At 39.9% G+C, this 9,786-nt stretch overlaps 1 protein-coding gene across 1 annotated transcript in view; it reads left to right on the top strand.

The window, feature by feature from the left end:
• Positions 1-951: 951 nt before the first annotated feature.
• LOC117920572 (proteoglycan 4-like) overlaps positions 952-9,786 on the top strand; it is a 44,269-nt gene continuing 35,434 nt past the window's right edge. Inside the window, exon 1 of the mRNA XM_034838183.1 lies at positions 952-1,192. Coding sequence (XP_034694074.1) covers positions 952-1,192 — 241 coding nt within the window. The remainder of the gene's footprint in view (positions 1,193-9,786) is intronic.

Below are 9,786 nucleotides of genomic sequence, written 5' to 3'. Positions count from 1 at the left end.
CAAGGAAACCACCCACCACACCCGGGACAAGCTCCTCTCATGCCAAGAAGTCAGCTAGCCATCCTCCTAAGAAGAAAGCAAGGATATCAGCTCCAGTTGAGCCATCAGAGCCTTCATCCGAGCCTTAGCCGCCTTAGCCGCCTGCCATAGAGTCTCAGATTCCCTTTAGGATGACTCCAGAGGTGGTTATCAGGCGGCCCATGGTCACTCAGCCACCCATTGATAGTAACTTGGATTGCCGGGCTAGGCCATTCCACTTCGAGCTTTGCTTTGACAGAGCTACCTTTAGGCTTTAGCCAAAGCTCAAAGATTCATTCCATCTGCTGTAGAGGTATCATTTTGGGTACCTGATGACTCCCAGGGATTTCTTCTATCCTCGTGTAGCATTAGACTTTTATCAGTCTATGACTACACATCGCCTCCGGGATCCTACTGTCATCCACTTCACCATTGACGGACGCCATGGTATCCTGGGAGCTAGACATATAGCAGAGGCCTTGTGCATTCCCTATGAGCCAGCACGTTAAGAGGATTATCGAGTGTGGGCTCATCCTTCCCAGAGTGACATGGTTCATATACTATCTAGAGGGGCATTCACATGCCCGTATCTGTTGAGGAAGGAGCTCCCTCTTAGCATGTTCTTTATAGATGCACTCTTGTGCCAAAACATCTATCCACTTCAGCATATGGTGCTGAGGAGAGGAGCTTTCCTAGAGGCATTGTTCCGGATATTAGAGGGATTCTTCTTTGGCCCTCATCATCTCATCATGGCTGCTATTCTTTACTTTGAAGAGAGTCCATAGGAAGAAGCTGATGAGAGCGGAAGCCATTCCATTTCTATTCCCGAGATTGCTATGTCAGATCTTGGAGCACTTGGGATATCCATCTGAGCCTCAGCTTGAGTGCAAACGCATTTTTTGAGAGATATTCACTCTCTACAAATGAACGGGTATGACAGTTTATGATGCAGAGCTAGGAGCTCCAGCTAGACCTGAGCATCCAGAGATTTCACAGCCAGAGCATCCAAATGAGCCACAACCAATTGAGTTACCTGTGGACATGAGAGCACCTGCCCTTGCAATGCCCTCTACAGGACCTATGCTTGAGGTTGCACCTTCTGCTCCTCTTACCACACCAAGGACTCCGCCAGTTGCACCAGCTACATCCGAGCCTCCTCATCCATCTGAGTTGAGTATAGTCATATCTAGTTCAGAGTTTAAAGGCCTATGTCACACTTTGCAGACATTGACCGCTACCCAGAGCATCCTGACTCAGGAGATGACAGCTATAAGTGCCCATCAGGATCAGATTATCGCCACCCAGACCTAGCATACTACCATTCTTAGGCAGATACAACAACATCTGGGTATTCTACCACCTCCTAAGCATGCTATTCCTATCCCATCAGAGCCTACAAATCCATCACAGGGCCTTCCTCTCGCAGAGCAGACTATACCCCCTGAGGAGACGACTACAGGAGAGATAGAGCCATCCATCCCGAGCATTCCGACCTCTACAGCTGAGCCATCATCTCCACATGATCCTCCCACCACCATCTGATCATTTACCTAGTTTCTTTTCTGTATTTCTTTACTGTAGTAGAACTTATAATCCCATGTTTTTTATGTTTTATATATTGGGATTGGTTGTATTACTTGTTTTGCTCTATAGTGTACTTTCTTGAAGTAATACATATCTATCATTTTTTTAGTATTCTTGGCATAATTTTATTTTAATTCCTCCACTCATATCTTTTGTTGTTTTTGAAACACGTGGTTTCTCCTATTCTACTCAAACTTCATGTCACTCAGGAGGTATCACTTCCTCCATGTAATTTCAATCGCTCTTACCACATTGAGGGCAATGTTCAGCTTGGTTGGGGGGAAGAAAGTTGAGGAAGGAAGTTTTAATTATTAATGCTAAGTTATTTTGGTAATCTAGTTGATTTTTGCTTAATTTTTGAAAAATCTTTTTAAGTTTTTATTCTACTCTCCATGGTTATTAAGGAAAAATTCTCAAAATAAAATGAGAGAAATTGAATTTTTATTTTTCACTTGACTTAGAGTTTGTATTATGCTTATTAAAGTTGATGAAATGTTGAAACTTCTATTGAATCCAACCTTAGTTTTTCCACTTTAAGCTATTCACACACTGTGCACAATATGTTCTGAGTATAAGATGAAAAACTATTTCCCTCTTGACTTAGGAAAATTTAGACCTGGTACCTTTGACCTCATTTAATAGTGTTGGGACACCTTATAAAAGGCTAATGAGCCTTTGAAAAAAGAAAGAAAGAAAAATGTTTTACTTGCCTTGAAACCCGAGCAAGGTCTGAGGGGTATATGGTGAAAATCTTTAAAACCTGGGGCCCTAAGCCTTCATTGGTTGGGAGTCACCGACCTCAATGCTCGTTACAAGGGTGAATAGGTGGAGTTTAACATACTGTAGGTGCTTGGATATTAAAATTCATTCTCAAAAGTTTGGGGCAAAATTCGAGGAGTTAGTGGTCGAAAGATCCTTAAAGCTTGATGCCCTAAACCTTAATTGGTTGGGAGTCATCGATGGACCCCCGTTACATGGACAATTTAGAAAATAATACCCTTAAGCCTTGTACTCCTACAATAAAAATAAAAAAATAAAAAAAAATTGTGAAACAAAAGGGTACGTTCTTAGCCTATTAAATTTTGTCAGTTTGCTAAGTGTTGAAAAAGAACTAGGTTGGGGGAGAGAGATTAGTTTAGCATACTATATTCGGAAACTATCAAGTAACACTTAGATTTTTTTGGAAGAATAAGGTTTGGCCCTTTGGAAGTGGAAACTATTTTAAAGCTTCAATTTGCATAATGCCCTCTCTTTATGAATTGTGATTATGAAAGGTATTTGATAACTCTTGTTAAAATTTGAGTTTTATATCTTTAATGTTCCATGTGAGAGTTAGATCATCATGTCACTTAAATTTTTTTGAAGTGATCAGCATAATTTTGTAAATTATATTACTGTTTATTTTACTTTTTCTCTCATTCATTACTAAGGGACTAGCAATATGTCGCTTAGGGTGAGTGATTACTACTCAAAAAGTGTTATTTTGTAGCTTTTAATTAACTCTTTTAAACACTTTTGAGTAGTAGTTATTACCTTTTAACTCAATTAGCATATTAAGTACCTTTGCAATCGTTTCTAATCAAATTGTGTTAAGTTTTGGTGTTTTCGATAGCTTTTTTATCACCAAAGCAATCCAAGATTGAGGAGAGTTCTATAGAATCCATGGCAAAGCAATTGGAAGCTCATTTACATGAAGAACCCAAGCTTGGAAGCTTTATAATCCTTTTCCAAAAGCAAATCATTAATGGAAGGAGTGAAAGCAAAGAGAGAAATCTAACATGAAGAATTCAAGAGGACAACAATTTTTGGACACATTTAGAGCACTTCCTAGAGTCCATTTCATACATACTATATTTCATTTCGAAGCTTGGGAAGTAAGGAATCCAACACTTTAAATGGTGCATGAATCAAAGTTGAAATGAAGAAGTTATAGCCATTGGAAGCCAATCACACCAAGCTGAAGGCCAATTTCGCAACTGCGAAATCAGCCTTTGGCTGCGAAATCACAAGGTGCTCGCTGTGAAATTAGCTTTTGACTACGAAATGGAGACCTTCAGCTTGCGAAATTTCACAACCCATCTTGCATGCCTGCGAAATCCACCTGAGTGCTTCCAGATATTTGCGACCGACTCTTTTAGATTTTTTTTTGCTTCAGATATTTGTTGTTTAAATCCCCATTTTCTCCTTGTAATCCACCCATAATAGGATTCCTTAGCTAATAAGTAAGAACAAAGGGGTGAATAACCTTATATATATAGTTTGTAATTTTCTTTACACAGATATCTCAAAGCTTGTTTTCAGAGACAACTTTTTGTATAGTTTTGAAAGAAGCAATATATAGAGTTTTGCTCTGCCTTACCTGCTCACTTTGATTGTATTTTTCTTACTAGCCAAACAAGCTCCAAGGATGTTTCCTCAGAGAATGAGTGGCTAGGCTTTTTGTCTCTTAGAGCTAAGGTAGCTGGGTAAGGTGCCGAATGCAAGAATTGGGAGTTTTGCTGTTTCAGCTTTTAATGAAGAGAAAGTGTGACCCGTTAATGGTTTCTATGTTTTTAGTTAACTTAAAACGCCTTTAAATCACCTGGGCTAACACTTGGTAAGGCAAGTGATATCCGTCCATTGAGATGCACTAGTTTATCTCTTGCGAGCCTTTGGGAGGTGATTTGAAGGTAGGATTTTCTAGAATTGCCAACACTTGGTAAGCTTTTGGACTCTAAGGAGACATCCATTAGTTATCTCTTGCGAGCTTGAGAAGGGAAATCCAAGGTTAATGATCACCTTGAATGGTAAATGCTAGGTGAGAGGCATGAGCCATTGCAAGATGAATCAGTGAGAGGGATTTAGTGTTTGAATCTATAAAAGGGAAGCATTTGTATCACACCGGTTAGAGAAATAACTATATGTTAATTCTCCAATGCGAGGAAAAGATTCAAGTGACCGAAACTCTATTTTTGTATTAGGAGCCTGACCTTAGTGATCTTGAAACTCCAAGAAAGGCTTTTCTTTATAAGTAATTTTCGTTACTTTATTTTTTAGTTAGCTTGAAACTAATCCTTTTTAAACCAAAATTTATGTTTTCTTTTGAAGCTAACCTTGAAATGAAAAAACATCAATTCAACTTTGAATTATTATCAGTTGTAAGTTGAAAACCCTTCCCAATGAACAATCCTAGAGCCACTATGCTATACTAGCTGAGGCTATCCTAGCACATGGTGATATAGGTTATAAATTTTGTTGATTACTCCTGTCTGAGGACCAAAATCAAGGTACACCAGCTAGGCACGGAATCATGGATGACATGAACAACTCCAACTCATGAGTTCAGGCCTGTTGTTAACTTGAATGACTTTGGGTCATGAGCTCAAGTCTTTAAATGTTATGAATAGGTCAGGGTTGTGGTTGACATGAATGACTTGAGGTTGTGAGCTGAGGGTTCTAGATGCAATGAGTAGCTTTAGGTTATGGTTGACATGAATGACTAAGGATCATGAGCTTAGGGCTCTAGAAGCTATGAACAACTCAGAGCTATGGTTGACATGAATAACTTTAGGTCGTGAGCTGAGGGCTATAGATTAGTATGAACAACTTAGGGCTATAGATGACATGAACGACTCCGACTCATGACCTCAGCCTCTACATACTATGAATAGATCAAGTTTGATATTGACTTGATAGACTTCGGGTCGTGAACTCAAGCCTTTAGATGTTATGAGTAGCTCAAGGTTGTGGTTGATATAAATGACTATGGGTTGTGAGCTAAAGGCTTCAGATCCTATGAATAATTTAAGGCTATGGATACATGAACAACTCTGGATCATGAGCTCAAGCCTCTAGAAACTATGAACAACTCAAGGTTATGGTTGACATGAATGACTCTAGGTCGTGAGCTCAAGGCTCTAGATGCTATGAATAGCTCTGGGTTGTGGATGACATGAATGACTACGGCTCATGAGCTTAGGCCTCTAGATACTATAAACAGATCAGGGCTATATTGACTTGAGGGACATCGGGTCATTAGCTCAACACTCTAGATGTTATGAACAACTAGGGGTTGTGGTTGACATGAACGACTTTGAGTCGGTATCTCAAGGCTACAGATCCTAGGAATAATTCAGGCTTGTAGATAACTTGAACGACTCCAGGTCATGAGCTCAAGCTGCTAGATACTATGAAGAGCTTAAGGTTGTGGTTGACATGACTACTCCAAGTCGTGAGCTCAAAGTTTTAGAAGTTATGAACAACTTTAAGCTATGGTTGACATGAACGACTATGGGTCATGAGCTTAGGGCTTTTGATGCTATAAACCACTAAGGGTTATGGTTGACATGAGCAACTGTAGGTTATGGGCTCAGGGCTCTAGATGCTACAAACAACTTTAGGCTGTGATTGACATGAGCGACTATAGGTGGTGAGCTCAGGGCTTTAGATTCTATAAATAGCTAAGGGTTGTGGTTAACATGAATGACTCTAGGTCATGGACTTAGGCTCTAAATGCTATGAACAACTTTGGGTTGCTCTTGACATGAATTGCTATGGGTTTTGATCTTTGGGCTTGAGATATTATGCACAACTCAAGGTTATAGTTGACATGAATGACTCCAAGTCATGAGGACAGGTCTGTAGATGCTATGAATAACTCTAGGCTTCAGTTGACATGAACAACTATGGGTCGTGAGCTCAGGGCTCTAGATGTTATGAAAAGCTCAAGGCTACAGTTGACTTGAACAACTCCAGCTCGTGATCTTAAGGCTATAGATGTTGTGAACAACTCAGGGTTGTGGATGACATGAAAGACTTCGGCTCCTAAGCAAAAGCCTCTAGATACTATGACAAGCTTTGAGCTATTATTGACTTGAAAGACTTTAGGTCTTAAGGTCAAGGCTTTCGATGCTATGAACAGCTCAGGGTTAGGGTTGAAATGAATGACTTGAGGTTGTGAGCTATGGGCTATAGATTCTATGAACAATTCAGGGTTGTGGATGACATGAATGAATCCAGGTCATAAGATGAGGCCACTAGATACTCTGAACAACTCAAGGCTATTTTTGACTTGAAAAACTATGGATTAGGAGCTCTAAGTTGTACATGCTATGAACAACTCAAGGTTGTGGTTAATATGAATGACTCTGGGTCATGAGCTTAGGGCTCTAGATGCTATGAACAACTCAGGGCTATGAATGACATGAACAACTTTAGGTCATGAGCTCAGGGCTCTAAATGCTATGAACAGGGTTGTGGTTGACATGAAAGACTTCGGGTCTTAAGCTCAGTGCTTTAAAAGCAATAAACAACTCAAAGTTGTGGATGCTATGAATAACTCAAGGTTGTGGTTGAGATGAACAACTCTAGGTCATGAGCTCAGCATTCTAGATGCTATGAATAAATCAAGGGTGTGGATGACATGAAGGACTCTCGATTGTGAGCTTAGGGCTCTAGATACTCTTAATAACTTAGAGTTGTGGTTGACATGAATGACTCTGGGTCATGAGCTCACAACTTTAGATGCTATGAACAACTCAAGGTTGTGGATTATATGAGCTACTCTGGGTTCTGAACTCGAGGCTCTAGATGCTATGAACTACTCAAGGTTGTGGATGACATCGGGTACGTGAGCACACAACTCTAGATGCTATGAACAACTCAAGGCTATGGATGATATGAGCTACTCTAGGTCATGAACTCAAGGTTTTAGATGCTATGAACTACTCAAGGTTGTGGATGACATGAAGGACTTTGGGTCATGAGCTTAGGGCTCTAAATGCTATGAACAACACAGGGTTGTGGACTATATGCATGAGTCTAGGTCGTGAACTCAAGGATCTAGATGTTATGAAGAACTTAGGTTTGTGGATGATATGAACGATTCTGGGTCATGAATAAAAGGCTCTAGATGCTATGAATAACACAAGGCTATGGATGAAATGAACGACTTTGGGTCATAAGCTCAGAGCTCTAAATGTTATGAATAACTTAAAGTAGTGGATGATATGAACGAATTGGGATCTTATGAGCTTAGGCCTTTAGAAGCTATAAACAATTGAGGCTGAGGGTGATATGAACGATTCTTGGTCATGAGCCCATGGCTCTAAATGCTAAGAACAACTTAACATTGCGGATGAGATGAACTACTTTACATCATGAGCACTGGTCTTAAGATGCCATGAACAACTAAGGGTTGTGGATGATATGCATGATTCTATGTTGTGAGCTCAAAACTCTAGATGTTTCGAACAACTTAGGGTTGTGGATGATATGAACTATTATGGGTTTTGAACTCAAGGATTTAGATTCTATGAGTAGCTCATGGTTGTGGATGACATAAATGGTTTTAGGTGGTGAGCTCAAACCTCTAGATTCTATAAATAGCTCAAGGCATTAGATGATATGAACAATTCTACGTCATGTGCTCAAGCCTCTAGATTTTATGAATAGCTCAGTGTTATCAGTAACATGAATGACTTTAGGTTGTGAGTAGAGGGCTCTAGATTCTTTGAAGAGCTTAGTTTTGTGGTTCACATGAACAATGTGAACTAAGTGCTCTAGATGTTATGAATATCTCAGGCCATTAGATGACATGATCTACTCTGAGTCGTTAGCTCATGGCTTTACATGTTATGAACAAGTCAGGGTTAGGGATGATATGAACAAATTAGGATCTTATGAGTTCAGGCCTCTAGCTCATATGAACAACTCAAGGTTATGAATCATATGAACAATTCTTGCTCCTGAGCCTAAAGCTCAAAATGTTATGAATAGCTCAAGGCTATAGCTGACATGAATGACTCAATCTTGTGAGCTTAGGGCTCTATACGGTATGAACAACTTAGGGTGGTGGTTGATATGAATGACTTTGGGTCATGATCATAGGGCTCTAAATAATATGAATAGCTTAGGGTGGTGGGTCACATCAACATCTCTAGGTCATGAGCTTGGGGTTATAGATGCTATGAACATCTTAGTTGTCGATGACATGAACTTTGCCGGGTCATGAGCTCACGTCTCTAAATACTATGTATAGCTCACAACGACAAATGATATACATGATTTTAAGTCGTAAGCTCAAGGATATAAATGATATGAACAGCTAAGGGTTATGGATGATATGAACAATTTTGAGTGGTGAACTCGAGGCTCTAGATGTTATAAACAATTCAAGGTTGTGGATGAAACGAATGACTATGGGTTATGAGCTAAGGGCTCGAGATGGTATGAATAACTAAGGGTTATAGATAACATGAATGATTTTGGATCCTAAGCTTACGGCTATAGATCCTATGAAGAGCTCAGGGCTGTGGATGATGACATGAATGACATCAGGTCATGAGCTAAGGGCTCAAAATACTATCAACAACTCAAGGTTATGGTTGACATCAATGACTATGGGTCGTGAGTTAAGGGCTCTCGATGCTATGAACAACTTAGGGCTATGGATGACATGAATGACTCTAAGTCATGAGCTCAAGGCTCTAGATACTATGAATAGCTTAAGGTTGTGGATGACATGAGATACTCTATGTCTGAGCCTAGGGCTTTAGATTCTATGATCAGCTTAGGGTTGTCGATGATATGAACGACTCGGGATCTAGTGAGGTCAAGTCTCTAGATGATATGACTATCTCAAGGTTGTGGACGATATAAATGATTCTTGGTCGTGAGCCCATGGCCTTAAATGCTATGAATATCTCGAGGTCGTGGATGACATTAATGTCTTTGGACTATGAGCTCAAAACTCTATATGCTATGAATAGCTCAGGGTTGTGGTTGACATGAATGAATTTGGTTGTGAGTTCAGGGCTCTAGATGTTATGAACAAATCAGGGTTGTGGATAACATGAATGGCTCTAGGTTGTCCGCTCAAGGCTCTAGATGCTTTGAATAGCATAAGGTTGTGGATGATAAGAACAACTCGAGATCCCATGAGCTTAGGCCTTTATTTCTATGAACAGCTCAAGGCCGAGGAAAATATGAATGATTCTAGGTCATGAACTCAAGACTCTAGATGTTATGAATAGTTTAGGGTTGTGGATGAAGTGAACAACTTTAGGTCATGAGATCAAGGCTCGAGATGGTATGAATAGCTCAAGATTGTGGATAATAGAAATGAAGACACGATGAACAGTTCAGGGTTCTGCTTTACTTCAACGACTCTAGGTTGTGAGCTTAAGGCTCTAGACGTTAGGAACA

This window comes from Vitis riparia, chromosome 8 (genome assembly GCF_004353265.1).
Source record: "Vitis riparia cultivar Riparia Gloire de Montpellier isolate 1030 chromosome 8, EGFV_Vit.rip_1.0, whole genome shotgun sequence".
Lineage (NCBI taxonomy): Eukaryota > Viridiplantae > Streptophyta > Magnoliopsida > Vitales > Vitaceae > Vitis > Vitis riparia.
The sequence above is the reverse complement of the archived record's forward strand: the minus strand, read 5'-3'. Positions and strand labels throughout refer to the sequence as shown.